The sequence below is a fragment of the Leptodactylus fuscus genome, chromosome 2, assembly GCF_031893055.1.
Source record: "Leptodactylus fuscus isolate aLepFus1 chromosome 2, aLepFus1.hap2, whole genome shotgun sequence".
NCBI lineage: Eukaryota > Metazoa > Chordata > Amphibia > Anura > Leptodactylidae > Leptodactylus > Leptodactylus fuscus.
Genome location: NC_134266.1, coordinates 271,234,714 through 271,255,081, shown reverse-complemented (window position 1 = coordinate 271,255,081; position 20,368 = coordinate 271,234,714). Strand labels below are relative to the sequence as shown.

General features: G+C 44.8%; 1 protein-coding gene across 2 annotated transcripts in view; it reads right to left on the bottom strand.

Moving 5' to 3' along the window:
* LOC142196068 (retinal guanylyl cyclase 2-like) overlaps positions 1-19,407 on the bottom strand; it is an 86,394-nt gene extending 66,987 nt beyond the window's left edge. The window contains exons 1-3 of one of the 2 annotated variants that reach the window (XM_075266262.1): positions 18,723-19,407; positions 11,697-12,509; positions 6,393-6,694 (exon numbers count right to left, since the gene is read on the bottom strand). In XM_075266262.1, coding sequence (XP_075122363.1) covers positions 6,393-6,694; positions 11,697-12,441 — 1,047 coding nt within the window. In that variant the 5' untranslated portion in view covers positions 12,442-12,509; positions 18,723-19,407. The remainder of the gene's footprint in view (positions 1-6,392; positions 6,695-11,696; positions 12,510-18,722) is intronic. The other variant, XM_075266263.1, reaches the window with a different exon arrangement.
* Between the last annotated feature and the right edge of the window lie 961 nt (positions 19,408-20,368).

Below are 20,368 nucleotides of genomic sequence, written 5' to 3'. Positions count from 1 at the left end.
TCCCCTCACTGTCAGAAAGTTTTTCCTAATGTCTAATCTGTATCTCTTTCCCTTTAGTTTCATCCCATTGCTTCTTGTACTTCCTTGTGCTAATGAGAATAGGGGAGATCCCTCTGCACTGTGACTACCTTTCAGATATTTGTAGACTGCTATTAAATCTCCCCTCAGCCTTCTCTTCTGCAAACTAAACAGTCCCAGTTCTTTTAGCCGCTCCTCATAGGACATGGTTTGCAGACCTTCCACCATTTTGGTTGCTCTTCTCTGGACTTGCTCCAATATATCGATGTCTTTCTTGAATTGAGGCGCCCAGAACTGTACACAGTATTCCAGGTGTGGTCTGACCAGGGAAGAGGACAGCGGAATAATGACCTCTCTTGATCTAGATTCAATGCTTGTCTTAATACATCCCAGAATTTTATTCGCCTTTTTTGCAGCAGCACCGCACTGTTGGCTCATGTTGAATTTGTGATCTACTATTATGCCCAAGTCCTTTTCCCCTATGCTATCACTAAGTTCTATTCCTCCCATACTATATATGTTTTTTACATTTCTGTTACCCAGATGTAGAACTTTGCATTTGTCCCTGTTAAATACCATTTTGTTCGCCTCAGCTCATTGTTCCAGTGTGTCTAAGTCCTTTTGAATACACTCTCTCTCCTCTCTAGTGTTGGCTATTCCTCCTATCTTCGTATCATCTGCAAATTTTATGAGTTCCCCAATAATTCCATCGTCCAGATCATTTATAAAGATATTAAAAAGTACTGGGCCCAGAACAGAGCCCTGCGGCACCCCGCTTTTGACTTTCTTCCAGTTGGATGTGTAGCCATTTAGTATTACTCGTTGTGCCCGATCATTAAGCCAGTTGTGAATCCACCTAACTGATTTTTTGTCAAAGCCATACTTAATCATTTTTTCAATAAGAAGGTTATGATACTTTATCAAATGCCTTACTGAAGTCAAGATATACTATGTCCACGGCATTCCCTTGGTCCAACCATTCAGTGATTTTGTTGTAGAAGGAAATCAGGTTAGTCTGACAAGATTTATTGGTCATAAAGCCGTGCTGGCTCTGGTTAATTAATGCCTTCCCATCCAAGTACCGAAGTAAATGTTCCTTGACAATTTGCTCAAAGATTTTTCCTGCTATCGAGGTCAGACTTACCGGCCTGTAATTTCCTGGATCGTCCCTTTTCCCCTTTTTGTAGATGGGGACAACATTTGCCCTTTTCCAATCTAAAGGGACCACTCCTGTTTCCCATGACTTACCGAGGATTATAGCAAGGGGTTCTGTTATTTCCTCTGCTATCTCTTTCAGGACTCTAGGGTGTAAATCATCTGGTCCTGGGGACTTGGTTTCCTGTAACTTGGCTAAGTGCTCTCTTACCAGTTCCGCTCTTTGTCTTACAATGGGGGAAGCTCCTTTCACATGTTCGCCCACAAGTTGAAGCAAGCATGCAAGCGCTGGCTAGAAGGAGAGGAGGCTGTCACAGTCGATAAGATCCTCCAAGTCATACTTAAGGAACAGTTCTCTTTCCCAGTGCCCCGCTGAGATCCGTGAGTGGGTGCTGGAACGGAACCCAGCCACAGTTGAGCAAGCTGCTTCCCTTGCAGATGAGGGCCTGACCATCAAGCCGCAGTGGAAGAGGTTGTTTGCAGAGGAGCGGAAAACTACCACAGTCCGCCAGACACCCTTCAGCCAGCCACCCACCTTTCGTGTCCGGCCTCAGGATTACAATTCGCCCTCTACCCCTGCCCCAGCCCATCGGCCTCCAGCTATGAACAACCCTGTCCCTAGACAACGACCTACTGGAAGAATGCTAGAGCGCAGATGTTTTGGGTGCGGGCGGCCTGGACATTTGCAAGCTAGTTGCCCTGCTAACATGGGGGCACGGGCCACCGTGGCATCCCGGCCTATTCACTACCTGGGAACCACCCCTAGGACAGAAAGTTTGGCCCCATTTCCAGATGACTCCATGAATGACCCATCTGTCCCACCTCCAGGGGTCTATGGGATTCAGCCTTCTGCCACACATCCCGCAAACCTTCAGCGGAAGCACTTGCAGGAGGTCCTACTGGATGGCCGAACAGTTGTTGGTTTCCGGGACTCGGGAGCTTTCCTAACGGTAGCGGACCCCCGAGTGGTTCGACCTGAGGCCCTAGAGGAGGGCCCTGGCCTTTCTATCGAGTTGGCAGGAGGTACTCGGAAACGTATTCCTAAAGCTACCGTGGAACTCGACTATGGTTATGGACCAAAACGATGCACAATTGGTGTGATGAGCGGGCTGCCGGCCGATGTTCTGTTAGGCAACGATGTTGGAAATCTACAGTGCCACTTTGTGGGAGCAGTGACCCGAAGCCAAGGTCAGAGAGAAGCCAACATGGATCCACCAGATTTTCTGCCAGATGCCAGCCCTTCAACCCTACAACTTTACCATTCAGTACCGCCGAGGGAACCAACACCAGAACGCAGATGGGTTATCCCGGCAGGAGGACATATGAGCTATAGAGACTGATGTGCATTTCCCAATTTACCTGTGTAGGCCAATTGTGTCATGCACATGTTTTGAGAGGGGGAGGGGTTGTCGTGGGGTGTTTAGAGTCTATACTATAGGCCATGTGTAATATATATTTCATGTGGAATGTATTCTCTAACCTGTTATATACATCAATGTGTAGTTGGCTGATTAGGGTCTAGTGCAGGGGTGGGCAATTATTTTTCCCATGGGGCCGTATAAGAAATTGAAACTATGCTAGAGGGCCGTGCCACGACAAATTTAGCTCCACCCACTTCTACGTTGACTCCGCCCATTCCCGGTCATCTTTCCATGTGCCCCCACACAGTATAATCCTCCTACAGTCACCCGTACATTATATGTCTCCACATTGTAATATTCCCTTCCAACTGCCCCACAGTATTAAGCCCCTCTCCTGGTGCCCCAGTATAAACTGGTGGAAACTAGAGGGGACATGAAACTGGAGCAGCTGGAGGGGACATTAAATAGTGGGGGTAGTTGGAGGGGGGCAATAAATTGACAGCTGGAGCGGGACATGAAACTGGAGGCAACTAGAGGGGGACATTAAAATCAGGAAGCTGGAAGCAGACATTAAACTGTAGGGGTAGCTGGAGGGTGACATTAAACTGGGGGCAACTAGAGGCAGAAGGGTCCCCCTACAGCTTCCTCCACGGTTTAATGTCCCCCCAGTCTGTGCCCTCTTCATCAACCACCAGTTTCATGTCCCCCTCTCCATTTCTCCCTCAGTTTCATATCCCTCTTTATTTTCCCCATTTCATGTCCCCCCCCTCCATCTCTCCCCCAGTTTCATGTCCCCCCCCCCTCCATCTGCCATCTCTGCCCTAGTATAACATTCCCCTTCCATCTCTGCCTCTAGGTTACTGAGACACACACACAGACACACACATATAGACAGACAGACACACATATAGACAGGCACACATATAGACACACACATACACACACATATAGACAGGCACACATATAGACACACATACATACACACACATATAGACAGGCACACATATAGACACACACACATATAGACAGACACACATATAGACACACACACATATAGACACACACACATATACACACATATAGACAGGCACACATATAGACACACACACATATAGACAGGCACACATATAGACACACACACATATAGACAGACACACATATAGACACACACACATACACACACATATAGACAGGCACACATATAGACACACACACATACACACACATATAGACAGGCACACATATAGACACACACACATACACACACATATAGACAGGCACACATATAGACACACACACATACACACACATATAGACAGGCACACATATAGACACACACACATACACACACATATAGACAGGCACACATATAGACACACACATATAGACACACACACATATAGACACACACATATAGACACACACATATAGACAGACACACATATAGACACACACACATACACACACATATAGACAGACACACATATAGACACACACATATAGACACACACACTCTCTCTCCCCCCTGCAGCTCACCTTACATCTCTCATCATCATGACACGCTCCACATCTTCATCTTCGGCCGGCACTAAGACACGCCCCTAGACACGCCCCCCAGACACGCCTCCCTAGACACGCCTCCCTAGACACGCCTCCCTAGACACGCCCCCCAGACACGCCTCCCTAGACACGCCTCCCTAGACACGCCTCCCTAGTCAAAGCTGTGCGGGCCGGACTGAATCAGTCAGAGGGCCGGATATGGCCCGCGGGCCAGACTTTGCCCAGGTCTGGTCTAGGGTGTTAGCACATTGTATGCAAATACCTCTAACTAGTGAGGACAATGGGTGGAGATAATCTGCTCAGTGTCCCCAAGAAGATGTTGGATGGTGCATTGTCCATAGTAGACAGGGAGTCTGCTCTCCTTGGTATAGGTGAGGGGGGAAGGATCTGTGACTCAGCCCTTCCCACCCACAGATATAGGATGTAACAGTCTTAGTATATAGTTTGTAGCTAGCCGTTAGTATGTGTTAGCCGGCCTGTGCACAGCTCTGCAGAGAGCCAGGATTTAGTTACAGGACCAAGGAACCAAAGCTATCATTGGATTGTGACTTCCGTGGACTTATTGTTGTTACGGTTGATGTGACCGCCGCCGGCTACTAACTTTGTGGATTACAATAAATTGCTGTTGTCTCCCGACATCTTGCGTCCCTGTTGATTCAAGATATCCTCCGGAGGAAGGACGTATACCTTTGCTCCGTGACAATACCATTCCACTCTGTATGGGGGTATCTACCGCAATTCTATGTTCTACTATGAAGCCCCTCATGTGTATTAGTCCTTTTATGCAGCATCATTACATTAACCGTATAGTGTGACATATATATAACGGCATTCTTGGTGACCATTGTTAGCATTTGTTATTCCTATATTACTGTATGATGTATGGTGATAATAATGATCTGCATTATCAATATACTGTGACATCACTGTGTGTATTATCCTGTACTGTGACATCACTGTGTGTATTATCCTGTACTGTGACATCACTGTGTGTATTATCCTGTATTGTGACATCACTATGTGTATTATCTCTGTACTGTGACATCACTGTGTGTATTATCCTGTACTGTGACATCACTGTGTGTATTATCCCTGTACTGTGACATCACTGTGTGTATTATATCTGTACTGTGACATCACTGTGTGCACTATCCTGTACTGTGACATCACTGTGTGTATTATCTCTGTACTGTGACATCACTGTGTGTATTATCCCTGTACTGTGACATCACTGTGTGTATTATCCTGTACTGTGACATCACTATGTGTATTATCTCTGTACTGTGACATCACTGTGTGTATTATCCCTGTACTGTGACATCACTGTGTGTATTATCCCTGTACTGTGACATCACTGTGTGTATTATCTCTGTACTGTGACATCACTGTGTGTATTATCCCTGTACTGTGACATCACTGTGTGTATTATCTCTGTACTGTGACATCACTGTGTGTATTATCCTGTACTGTGACATCACTGTGTGTATTATCCCTGTACTGTGACATCACTGTGTGTATTATACTGTACTGTGACATCACTGTGTGTATTATCTCTGTACTGTGACATCACTGTGTGTATTATCCTGTACTGTGACATCACTGTGTGTATTATACTGTACTGTGACATCACTGTGTGTATTATCTCTGTACTGTGACATCACTGTGTGTATTATCCTGTACTGTGACATCACTGTGTGTATTATCCTGTACTGTGACATCACTGTGTGTATTATCCCTGTACTGTGACATCACTGTGTGTATTATCCTGTACTGTGACATCACTGTGTGTATTATCCTGTACTGTGACATCACTGTGTGTATTATCTCTGTACTGTGACATCACTGTGTGTATTATCTCTGTACTGTGACATCACTGTGTGTATTATCCTGTACTGTGACATCACTGTGTGTATTATCCCTGTACTGTGACATCACTGTGTGTATTATACTGTACTGTGACATCACTGTGTGTATTATCTCTGTACTGTGACATCACTGTGTGTATTATCCTGTACTGTGACATCACTGTGTGTATTATCTCTGTACTGTGACATCACTGTGTGTATTATCCTGTACTGTGACATCACTGTGTGTATTATCCTGTACTGTGACATCACTGTGTGTATTATCCCTGTACTGTGACATCACTGTGTGTATTATCTCTGTACTGTGACATCACAGCTTCCTAATATTTCACTATACATCCCATTTCAGCACCTACTCCACTTCTTCTTGGTGTATGGAGTCTAAGCTATAGCTTCATGGTGACTTGACCACTGGGTGGCAGTGTAGTCTTACCTGTTGTGGCTCCAGAGTGGTGCTTATTTCTCCCTTCTCTTTGTACTCTGAGAAGACGTCATAGAAGGACTTCTCATCATAGTCCATTGTGATTGTCAGCACAGCATCGTAGGCTTCCTGCAGTTTGCTATTTCTATCAAAGATGGCGTACGAGTTGTTTTTATAGGGAAGGCTGTAAAGTAAAGTGTCGTAGGGTACAAAGACATATCTTCCATCTGTAAGTCCCATCTCATGTGCTCTTATGAGGAAGGTGGCTTGGTCTTGTCCTCCAACCAGGACTGAGTGCATGCACATGACGATTACTAAAACGAAAAAAAGCAGGAAAAGTCAACCATATAAAGGTCCCGACCATGAAGCTGCAAAGAGATGGACTACGGCAAAATGAAGATAAGTCTGACGCAAATGTCCGTCTGAAATTCCTCATTTCCCGCACTATGAACATACCCTGACTCTTACTCTCTCAGAATGTGAGCACTCAAAACAGATCCCATTCATTTCGATGGGTCATTACGGGGGTATAACTCACGTAATTTTGCGGCGGCAAAATTATGTGCGCAAAATTAAGGGCGTTATACGCCCGTAACGACCCATTGAAATGAATGGAATCTGTTTTGAGTGCTCACATTCTGACACGTGTATACGTGCCAGAATGCGCGCCCGTTAACTCCGTGTGAAGTGGCCCTAAGTAGGCCATGTACACCATGGAGCATGCCCACTACACTTAGATGACATCAGATGATGTCATCTGGAAGGGGTTCTACAACATGCAGCAAAGATGATGTCGGAGAGGTGGGGTATGACTCATTTATGCTATATTAGGAATAGATAGGCTACGTACTCCATAGAGCATGCTCACTACACTCCAGATAATTCAGGTGATGTCATCTGTAGGGTCTACAACGTGAAGTTGACACCTGATAGGGCAGGGCATGGCTATATGGTGTTCTTGGCTGCGTGTGAATGAGGCCTAGAACAGACCATGTCCATTTTTCAGGGACATCAGGCCACCTGAAAAAATGGAACGGTCATATGCATAAGTCCTAACAGTACAAGACGTCGAAGGGTATAAATTGGAGTTGTTTCATGAAGACAGCATCATAGAGGGGGGCTATAATGGATGGCCCTCATATGAAACCCCTCCATTACCTAATGCAAAGAGTTGCTCCAAAAAGCCGTCCTTGGTCCAGTGGACCTGGCCCATCCATATGTCACAGGTTGGCCATACATTAAAGGGATTCTATCATTAAAATCACATTTTTTCTCGATCACACGTAGGAATAGCCTTAACAAAGTCTATTCTTCTCCTACCTTTAGATGTCTTCTCCGCGCCGCCGTTCGGTATAAATCCCGGTTTTCATCTGTATGCAAATGAGTTCTCTCGTAGCACTGGGGGCGGGCCCCAACACTCAAATAGCACTGGGGGCGTCCCCAATGCTGCGAGAAATCTCTCCAGCACTGCCTCTATCTTCTTCAGGAATGGCCTCTCTGCGTGTTTTCTTTCGCAGCTGGGTTCAAATTTCTAGGCCTCAGCCAGAGCCGACTGCGTATGCCCACAGGCCACAAGAAAATGGTCGCTTACTGTAAGCGGCCATTTTTCTTGTGGCAGCAGGCATGTGCAGTCTGCTCTGCCCTGCTAGAAGTTTGACCCCAACGTGTGAAGAGGCCGTTCCTGAAGAAGATGGAGGCGTCGCTGGAGAGATCTCTCGCAGCATTGGGGACGCCCCCAGTGCTGTTTGAGCGCTGAGGACCGCCCCCAGTGCTACGAGAGAACTTATTTGCATACAGACAAAAAACAGGATTTCTACTGAACGGCGGTGCGGAGAAGACATCTCCGCATAAAGGGGTTGTCCCGTGAATTAAAACATAAATAAGATTTCAGTACAGGACGGTAGAGCCTCAGGGAAGCAGGGACTCCAAACACCATAGATCAGTAAGATGGTCCGATAATATCCAATCTTGGACAATCCCTTTAAGGTTCCCTTTATGCTCCCTCTCTCAGCTATGCATGAGATGGAATTTTCCACCTTTGATCTTTGATATGACATTCCATATTATAATATTAGTATTGTGTCTACATTGATAGACTGTAGGATTGTATCTGGATATTACTCGGGCTTTCTGACGGCCTCTTGATGTTTTCCTGACACACTTCGGCTTTTCCTGCCGTACAGAATATTTACCCATTTACATTTATTTCATCTATTTTTGTCTATTTTTTATTTCTTTCCTCAATCCCACGGGAAACGCTTCTGTCAGATGGAAGAGACGCGACATTTACGGTTTGGTGGAAGAAAACAGAAACATATTCCTGCCAAAGGTTACATTTCATCGCTTCAGTGTCCAAGGTTTTCCGAGTTTCAGTTATCAAAAGTTCATGGTGTCAATTTAACTATTTCCAAAAGGGGAAAAAAAATCCCAAATGTATAAGGTCAGGCCTAAGAATAGGGCAATGTACAAAGCCAGGGGTGTAACTACCAGGGTAGCGGCTGCCACAGGGCCCGGGACATTAGGGGCCCGACAACAGCCGCTACTACTGCGTTTTTTTTCTTAATAGGCCGTTACCGACTGGAGTTACTCCAACCGGTAACGGGCCCTATTTCCTTACCGATCCTGGCAGGGGCCGGGATCGGTAAGTGACGCCACGGGCCCCACAAACACAATTATTATACTCGGGGGTCTTTTCAGACCCCGAGTATAATGATCGGAGGCCCAGGAGTCGTAAGTGAACATGAAAAATAGTGTTACTTACCTCTTCGGGCAGGCTTCAGGCCTAGTTGTGTGATGTCCATGACATCACATGACCGGAACTGCGTCCCAGGTCATGTGATGTCCGGGACGTCATTGAAGATGGCCAACACCACCGAGGACTGCAGCGGAGCCGGAGATAGGTAAGTAACTGTGCGTTTTATGTTTGTATCCCCCCTGTCTCCAATTATTATACTGAAAAGACCCAAGAGTATAGTAATTGTTCATGGCTGTTCACAATGGGGCAAAATACTGTGTGCAGGGGCCACTAAGGGGCGTAATAGTGTGTGCGGGGGCCACTATGGGACATAATACTGTGTGCAGGAGCCACTATGGGGCGTAATAGTGTGTGCAGGGGCCACTATGGGACATAATACTGTGTGCAGGGGCCACTATGGGGCATAATACTGTGTGCAGGGACCACTATGGGGCATAATACTGTGTGCAGGGACCACTACGGGGCATAATACTGTGTGCAGGGGCCACTATGGGGGATAATACTGTGTGCAGGGGCCACTATGGCGTATAATACTGTGTGCAGGGACCACTATGGGGCATAATACTGTGTGCAGGGGCCACTATGGGGGATAATACTGTGTGCAGGGGCCACTATGGGGCACAATACTGTGTGCAGGGGCCACGATGGGACATAATACTGTGTGTAGGGGCCACTATGGGACATAATATTGTGTGCAGGGGCCACTATGGGACATAATACTGTGTGCAGGAGCCACTATGGGGCATAATACTGTGTGCAGGGGTCACTATGGGACATAATACTGTGTACAGGGGCCACTATGGGGCGTAATAGTGTGTGTAGGGGCCACTATGGGACATAATACTGTATGCAGGGGCCACTATGGGACATAATACTGTATGCAGGGGCCACTATGGGGCATAATACTGTGTGCAGGGACCACTATGGGGCATAAAACTGTGTGCAGGGGCCACTATGGGACATAATACTGTGTGCAGGGACCACTATGGGGCATAATACTGTGTGCAGGGGCCACTATGGCGCACAATACTGTGTGCAGGGGCCACTATGGGGGATAATACTGTGTGCAGGGGCCACTATGGGGCACAATACTGTGTGCAGGGGCCACGATGGGACATAATACTGTGTGCAGGGGCCACTATGGGACATAATATTGTGTGCAGGGGCCACTATGGGACATAATACTGTGTGCAGGAGCCACTATGGGGCATAATACTGTGTGCAGGGGTCACTATGGGATATAATACTGTGTACAGGGGCCACTATGGGGCGTAATAGTGTGTGTAGGGGCCACTATGGGACATAATACTGTGTGCAGGGGCCACTATGGGGTATAATACTGTGTGCAGGGGCCACTATGGGGTATAATACTGTGTGCAGGGGCCACTATGGGGTATAATACTGTGTTCAGGGGTCACTATGGGGCATAAAACTGTGTGCAGGGGTTACTATGGGGCATAAAACTGTGTGCAGGGGTTACTATGGGGCATAATAGAGGTAGCAGGAATGCAGGGGGGAGGTCGGTCAGGGTCTTCAGCGTTGGTCAGGGGAGCCCATGTCAAAAGTTCGTCATGGGGCCCCACCATTCCTAGTTACGCCACTGTACGAATCCCTAATAGTAAGTGCACTTTTAGGTCTGATTTGGTCCAGGAGATACAGACCAAACGTTGGCCGAATTTTGCAATGCTGGCCGACCCCTGAGCCATGACTTGGACTCCATCTCTGATGTTAGTTCCTGGACTCCCAAAGTCTTCTACAATGCTAGGAGTCCTGGTTTCACTGTCCAACACTGAATACATTATTACAGTATGGAGCTCTACAGGAAAGCAAGGACTCCTAGCATCGTAGATGACTGTGGGAGTCCGAGTCCCAGGTCAGGGTTCAGTCCACGAAATGTAGCCTCTTGTGTGACGCTGGCCTTAGTGCTTTACTTTTGGGGTGGGTGAAGTATAAACGACAGGTAACCATATTGTGTAAGTCATTATGAATATGGAGTTTCTATCCAAGGACACACAACACTGTAGGAGTCCAATGGTGATCCAACCACTAAGACCTCAACTGGTCATGAGTAAGTGGATCCCATGTCTCCCATATTAACAGAGTGGCAAGTCATCTTGCACATTTCCATTGCATTCATGACTATTGGATTGGCGAAGATAGTCAAGTACTGTACTTGGCTTCTCTTTGGCTGTCCCATAGAGATGACGATGGAAGCAGGACCGTCAATCGAGACATGGAGCCCCTGTTCTCATGATCGTAGAGATTCCAGCAGTAGCTCTTCAGTATCCCTAGGTAAAATTAAGTATTACATAAAGCCCATTCGCAACATCATTGAACTCCATGGTTCTAATTACTGCAACATTATCCAAATAAATTCACATTAAAGTCGGAATCCTACCAATCCTACCAAACTTAGATTTCGATAACGTCCTGTGGTAACCTAAATTCAGTTCACTGGAAGCATGAAAGGTCTGGGTTGTGCCACCATAAAATAGGCATTGCCATAAGGCCCTATAAAACCAACCATAGATAGTATTCAAGCCCCAATTTCTTCTTCTTACCTCGAAGGTCATGTGTTTCTTTTATAGCTTTCAGTGTAGCTTTGATTCCTTTGTCTCCATTGCCCAAACTCGTCACGATGCCAATGGGCAGTCCATGGTTCCTGAGAGCACTGGCTACTTTCCGACCAGTGTCCACCCAAATATCATCATTAGAAGACACCACCCCGACATGTGCCCATCGGAAATACTTCATAAAGTCAAACAAAACTTTGGTCGGCGTCGGCATAGTCCTGGCAAAGGTTGGAAAACTAATTTTATTATCCAGGTCATGGTTGACGCAAGCCCAAGAGAATATGGCTTTATTCCAATTTTTACCTAAAAGAGAGGCAGAGTCACAGTACCCGGGGTTTTGCGGGCCTATAAATGCCGAAGAAAGTTTATCAAAACCTGCAAAGTCTACTAAAGCTTTGGAAGTTTCACAATTCTCATCTAAAATTTTGTAATCCAATTTACGATTCAGTTCAAGCGTCGAATCATTGTTGATCTTGATGACCGCCAAACGGGCGGCCAACTCTGGCAAGGCCTTAGAGAAAAGTGGGTCACATTTCCAAGGACCAACAATGCCCACGGTGAAGTTCTCACTCTGCGCGCCCAAAGGCTTCATGAGTAATCCTAAAAGAAAGCACCAAGGAACCACATGAAATGGGAACGTTCTTGAAGGTCGTTGCGTTCGGAGCTGGTTAGGACCTTGGAGCCTTGATCTCTTCAACAAGAAGTCTCCAAGGCTTGAGGAAAGATAAAACATTGTCTTATAGCTTGTTACCGTGAAGCTAAGGTCCTTCACTGGCCATGAATCTACAACCACGCAAGGTCCTGAAGGAGATAAAGGGAAGAAAATTAGAACTTTTTAGAATTGAAAAAACAGCACCAAACAGTCTTCAGTGGACACCAAAGGCTTGAACCCATTTCATGTTTATCACAATCAGGTGTCTTATGTGGTTCAACTTTTGGAAGATTCTACAAACCCCATTTAACCCCTTTAGGGTTGGCAACATGCGGATGTAGCAGAGCTGACTATGTGGTTTGACTCCTCGTGCTCCATAGTCTTGTGTTACTGACATTAAGATGTTACAAATGGTGCAATGACAGTTCTGCTGCATTGATGAATTGAGCTCTGCTACATCAGTGCGGAGACAGGTAATGTGTCAGGGGAATTAGGAAGTCCAATGTTCCACGAGGGGATGGCAGGAGGTCCTGACCTTAGGTACAGATCCATCTACCAGTCATGTATGTAACACTCACCCTGCAGATATAACTACTGGTATAGTCAGAAGCTACATTGGGACGGGGTGATATTCCAGTGCTGTGTCCCTAAAAAAGAATCCAAAAACTCCTTTGTAACTTTTGGATCAAGTTGCGTCTTCTGACACAGCATTCAAATGGGACTAAAGATGGTGGCCAGTGATATCAATGGGTGCACAAATGGCAGTATACACGGTCCTGTACTATACCCTTCTATTCTGGAGGCAAACATGGCACCAAAATGAGAGGAGGCTCTTCCCAATGGGGCTCCCTATGTGCTACGTACACCACCACTCTGGAGGAATTGTCCTGACAAGACATTTAGGCCGGGGCCCCATGGGCCGGAAACGCCGCGATTTGCCCACAGCATTTCCGCCGTGGTAAAAATCGCGGCATTATGCAGTACAGACAAAGTGGATGTTATTTACGTGAATCCCAAGCCCACTTTGCGGTTAAAACTGCAGTACGGACACCAGCATGGTTTTGGAAATCACAGCATGTCAATTATATCTACGGAAACGCCGACGGAGGAAAACTCCATGAACTTTCTGTTCAAAGCGCTGCGGGAAGAACCGCGATGTATTCCCGCTTTAGCGCTACAGATCGTCCCGTGAGGCCTTAGCCTTAAAGACAATTCATTAAAAGGATGTTTTGGACTTTATCCTTAAGTGTCTGACACCCAGGACACTGCTGTCTGATGCGGTAGCAGTGAACCCTATGCACCACTTTGGCTTCATGAGGCTGAGCTGCAATACCAAGCACAGCCACTGTACAATGTATGGCGCTGTACTTGGTTTGCTATGAAGAGACTGCAGCGTCGACCCCAAAAGATGATCAGCATTGATCCTGGATGTTGAACCCCTGCCGATCTTCAATAGATGACCACTACGTGGGGCCTTAGCCAAAAATAGTTTTTCCCTGGAGGCCATGGAAGGTGAAAAATAAAATAAAACATACCTGTACCCAGCGCTTCAGTGCCCCAGGCCACTGTCCGATTCTGCGGCACCCCAGTGCTTGTTCTATCACCTGTGATGTCCCGGGTCCTTTCCTTAGGCCATAGCTTGGCATCAGCAGTCACATGCAGCGGCGATTTCTGCTAGAACAAGCGCTGGGGGTTTCGTGGGACCGGACAATGGTTGGAGACACCGGAGCGCCACCAACGGGTGACAATTTGTTCCTGTTTTTTCCTGGACAACCCCTTTAAATCTCATTCACTTTGCTGGGACTGTTTTGTTTTTCAGCGCGTTTCCGCAATGTGTGGCCTTTATTGTCGGCGACTACAACTGAACACTTACTGTCAGCTCCCCCTTACATAGTAAATCTCTATTATTTGCTCGTGCTGTTGTTATATCAGCAATCTCTCCGTATATTATGGTGCATTTAATATTGCCTTTTGAGTGTTGCAGTATAAAGAATGGGGGACAGAGAGCATCCTGAGGTTTCACATCCATTTTAACTTTCCATAGACCCTTCCCAGCTCCTGGTAGAGTCACCGGCTGACGCGGACTATGTTACAGCTCCATTAAGTGAATGGATTATAATCGTCTTAATGTTCATCGCTTTGTCAGCACATGGAGGGAGGATTTGTAGGAGAGTTTCACCGGCACCAGTGAGAATCCCAAATCCCCCATGTACAGTACAGTATACCGCCTGAAGGCTTATTAACGGAGCAGGCGAGGGACCGAGCGCTCCTCATACTGCTGATACCGCCATAGACCCAACCCATGGGAACGGGGACAGAAAAACCTGCGCATGTCCTGCTCTACTTTACAAGTTCCTACATTACATACAGCACATTATAGCTTTACTTTAATGGAGGGCTGCATGGCGATATTTTTTTTTTTGTGCAGCAGGATAGTATTGGATGCTTTATTAACCTATTAACTCATGGGACTATTGTGTCTCTTATGTTTAGTTACGAAAAAATCCAGCAATATTGCAATTTTTCGCAAATGTGGAACCACAGGTAACAGCGTATGGTATACATGTGTAATGTCAGGTGTACCCAAAAATTTTCGTTAGGAGCTATTGGGACACATCCCACCTACAACAGATGTAATAAAGTCTTTGGCTAAGGCCCCACAGGCCGGAAACGCTGCGTAAAGCTCTGCGGGAACAACCGCGGCGTGAATGCATCGCAGTTCTTCCCGCAGCGCTTTGAACAGTAAATTCACAGAGTTTTCCTCGGCGGACTTTCTGTTACCATTAAGCTTCAGCGATTGGGTTTGGATCGGCGAGCGAGTAAATTTCACGATCACGATCAGAATCACGATCCCAATCTTTTTTGGGGGGATCGAGGTCTCACGTTAGTTCCCACAATGCTTGGCTACTGGCCAATAGGGTTGAGCAATCGAGATCAGGAAAGATCGGCTCCTGATCGGCGATCGAACAAATTTCACGATCGGGATCGGCTGGAAAATCAGATTTCAAAAACGATCCTGAAATCTCAAGATCAGCTCAACCCTAGTTACCATTCTACAGGGAAGCCGCCGGCGTTTCCGTAGATATAATTGACATGCTGTGATTTCGCGCCGGTTTTGGAAATCACAGCGTGTGCGCATTGCGGTTTTAAACGCAAAGTGGGCATGGGATTCCCATCCACATTGCAGTTACTGTATAACGCTGCGATTTTTCCCACCCCGGCCTTCATGTTGGGCACCGTAAACAAGAGAGCGATTCGGTGGGAGAAAGTCAACTTAAAGGGGTATTTCAATCTCATCAATACGATGCGTTGCAAATTTGGTTTCTCCATGGGGTGTTTTGTTCCCTGAATGGAACAATGGTCGCCTTTTATTTATATAGGACTGCCCAAGATAGTCAAAGCTATCTGAAATATTTGGGTTGATGGTCTGTCTCTCCGACCATCGCATCATTCAGAATTGGGGGACAAAACACCCTCGTTCTCGTGATAGGTGGAAAACCCAGACCCCAATGATCTGTAACATGTCCTCTAATATGTGGATGTTGATGTGATAGGAAAAAATGGCCAAATAGTAGAATATTCTAGAAGATGGCCTATCACTGTGTACAGGGGCAGAGCACTGGACAATGGAAGTCCATCCAGTTAGTCAGCGAGGTGAAGCTGGGTAAGTAGAGGTGAGTATATACTGCCCAGGCCTGTATATACAGTTATATGTATATAGTATATAGTTTCACTGTATAGAAATATAATAAGATTTAGAAGCCTTTCACTAGGCCGCATTCAGACAAATAAAGCTGTAGTGGTTACCCATAGCAACCAATCACAGCGCAGCTTACATTTCTTATATTGGTCTGGAGAGATGTAAGCTGTGCTGTGATTGGTTGCTATTGTCTAGCTGTAAGAGGAGGCAATGGGAGTCTTATTTTTACACGCGTGTTTACTCCGTGTGAAGGCGACTGGCCAGCGCATCACTAAAGGGGGTTCCCACATCATAAAAGTGGGGGTGTCATACGTGGCTTTTAAGGAAGGTGGTGTGGACACGGGACAGATCTTGTATCATACATATCAACCTGAAAAAGGTTCGGGCCAGTTGAAAGAAGGGTCAAATTTGGGAAGATTTAGTCCCAAAGTGTGTACCTATACACGCCGCCTCTGTTGTAGTAAATCTGACACCAGAGCGGAGGCACTCGGCGTCCATCTTGTGTTACAAGCAGGGGTGTAGCTATAGGAGTCGCAAGTGTTAGCAACTCCTACAGGGCCCCGGACCCTGAGGGGGCCCCAAATTCCCCCTCCTATACCCCATAATAAAGCTGCCTTCAGCTACACTTATCTGATCCCAGGCTTCGGCAGTATCCCGGTTGTATTTTGTCCGCACTGTTTGCACAATGGATGCACAACCTAAACCTAACACTGAGGATGGTAGTGAATAAATATCTATTGGAAAGGGCCTGAAACCTTGACCCTGGTGCCTGGAGGCCCATAATCCTCATATGTAGTCTATGGAGAGGGGCTGGGGGAGGAATGAGCTACAGCTGATAGAATGGGAAGTTTCTATCTTATCCCAAGTGCTTTATTCACATCAGTACAGCTCAGTTATTCTCTACGACGTCCTTATTGAACCTGCTGCAGCTTCAGAGTGAGAAAGAGAGAGTTATGGAGCAAGTTCTCCTCCTCTGTGAGTAATCTATGGCAGACGTCCTAGTAGGTAGTCTCCAGTTCCCAGCAGAACTGAGAAGTAGGATCTTAGGTTGTTAGGGGTCTGACACCGAGCACCCCCACTGATCAGCTATTCTCAACAGATGCTGGAACTACTCAGTGGACTGAGCCAGAACATAATGGCTTTTGCACTGTGTAGTGGCCGTGTTGGGCTTCTGCTGCTCATCTCCCATTCATGTAAATGCACATCGTTAAGGGTCAGAATTTGCACTCTGCATGTGAACATTAAGTGCAGCTAGCTGCAACGGGATGCCGGCGCAGTGCACCGGAAGACCGTCGCGGCGTTCTGGATTTGGTCCAAATGAATGGGCCTAATCGGGAGGGAGCCTCGCACTGCGGACGCCGCGGCTGATTAATGGAAGATTATCAGACATATAGGGCATAGGGACTAGCTATAGGGGGCGCCAAAATAGACATTACACCCAGGCCCTGGTACCTACAGAGGCCTAACCCCCCCATATAAAGAGACCTGATTTACTCAAGGAATAGAAACACAGAATTTGTCACTTTGTCCTATATGGGTGAGACTAGACGAGTTCTTCTCCGAGGAGTTTAGTTGCTTCCATAACTTGACATCTGTCACTGCCACTAATCCCCCGACTGTAAGAATATAGGGGAGAATTTGTGGGGAACTAATGTAATCTCTCTATATTGTATCATTATTATTAGTATTCTGTTCTTATTTAGCTATCGATCTTATGTGATTATTATAGGGAGATGTTTTTGCCTTTTATTCCTTTATATTATTAGTAGTTGTATTATAGATTATTACTTATCTGCTGGTAGTAGAATCACTATTATTATTATTATTATTATTATTATTATTATTATTATTATTATTATTATTTTTATTATTATTATGTTTAATTATAATTTTAGTAATTTATTACTTGAACCACTTACAATACAGAACCTAATATTTCATTTACTATTTTGTGTCACTATTATTCTATTCTTGTTATGGGATTTATGTTTACATTTTATTGCGTATTATTATTATTATTATTATTATTATTATTATTTTTATTATTATTATTATCATTTTTATTATTACTATTATTATTATTACTATCATTATTATTATTATTATTATTATTACTATTATTATTATTATTATTATTATATGTAGTGGTTGTTATATTATGGTTTTTATTTTGCTATTATTATTGTTGTTGTTGTTGTTAATATTATTATTATTATTATTATTATTATTAATAATAATAATAATAATAATAATACATTAATAATTATTTACTTATTTTATTAATTTATCTACTTTCGATTTTTTCCCTTTTTTTAGTCTTTTTATACTTATTTTCTTCCATAAATGTATTAACTGATAACATTGTAATATTCCTTTTTATGAACTCAATCACATGCACACAAATATATAAATATTATATACAGATAGATATAGATATAGATATTTTTTTTTTTTCTCCTTTGTGTGGACTAGTAATATGTTCATCTTACACAATTACCAAAGAAAGCGAGATTCATGATGTAAGCTACACTATTATCTAATGTCTGTATATATATATATATATATATATATATATATATATATATATATATGTGCACATAGTATGAGCTTCCTGGAGCTCGCATGGAAGACGACACAAGACCTGCTAGAATCATTCACTTACCCTTCAAGAGCCCATTATAAACTTTGTATGCCGGACATTATAGGGGTGTAGCAGCCTCATTAACCCTTAGAAGTCTCCAAGTTCAGTATTTCAGCACCGCAGACAGCTCCTGCAGACAGTCTAGTTGTGTCCCCCTGGTCTGCGCTCTCATATCCTCCTATGGGGCCAGTGTCCAGTACAGGGAGACTTCTACGTCCTCCACTCTCCTGTATCCACCACCAGATTTCTTATTATCTCCTTGACCTTCAATTAAGAAGCCAAAAAATTCCATATTAAAGGGCCAAAGATCCAGCAGTGAAGCAACATCATAGAGAATGGGGCGCATGTATGGAGGGCGTCCTACTGGACATCACTAGGTTCCACTTTTAGGGTCCTGCACATGGTACCCAGGGGTCGGTAGCTCCTGGTGGTTCCTCTTGGTGGCCGCTGCTTGTTAGAAACTCTTTAGTCAAATTCCATATGTTTCCAAGTTGCTAAAAAAAAATAAAAATAAATGACACATATGTGCAGCAATTTTGCACAGTGTGACCTCTGGGTCAGGAGCAGAGCATTACTTGGAGCTGTGAGTGTGTGTATAATCCCTGCTTTGTGCAGGAAGCCTCCTAAGAAGATTGCTGCTTTACTCTGTCTCTCACACCTCTCCCATCCTGCAGTTTAGCTTCTCTCCTGTTGCTTGCCTGCGCCTGCACTTCATAGACATGACATGTAGTAAACAGCTGGGGGGCCTGCCCGGGCTACAGAGACCTGGGATCAGGACCTGGACAGGGAATACAATGGGGTCAGGATACATAGAGAGCAGGGTCTGCACCCTGTAGCCCCCAGCTATTGTCACAGCATGCTGGGCATTGTAGTTTCACAACAGCTACAGGTTGTACAGAATGCCCTCACATATATACATACTCCATAGTGTCGTACAGATACACTCACATCGGTCCCTGTGGAGGACCATCTATATACACACACCTCCTCTATCACAATTACTCTCTCTCTCTTTATGGTAAATATATTGGCAGATATTAGTTTAATATAATGAATTATTATTACTAGAGTTCTCTTTCTATTTATTGCCCATGAGTTATTACTTAACATTTACACAGCACAGTCTTAAAGTGACCCCCAGATTTCTCTTACTTCAGCTTACCCCCCCCCCCCCCCAGTATATCTGCACTGGCTCTGCAGGGGTGGGGAAAGAGGAGTGGCCTGAACCGATGATGAAGAAGGGGTGTGACTTGTGCTATCATATACTCACTGTAGTCACAGTTCACAGCTCTGCTGCAATAAAGCCGTACTAGTAGTAATTATTCTATCTATTCTTATATCTATCTCCTATCAATCATCTATCTATCTATCTCTCCTATCAATCATCTATCTATCTATCTCCTATCTATCTATCTATCTATCTATCTATCTATCTCCTATCTATCTATCTATCTATCTATCTATCTCCTATCTATCTATCTATCTATCTATCTATCTATCTATCTATCTATCTCCTATCTATCTATCTATCTATCTATCTATCTATCTCCTATCTATCTATCTATCTATCTCCTATCTATCTATCTATCTATCTATCTATCTATCTATCTATCTCCTATCTATCTATCTATCTATCTATCTATCTATCTATCTATCTATCTCTCTAT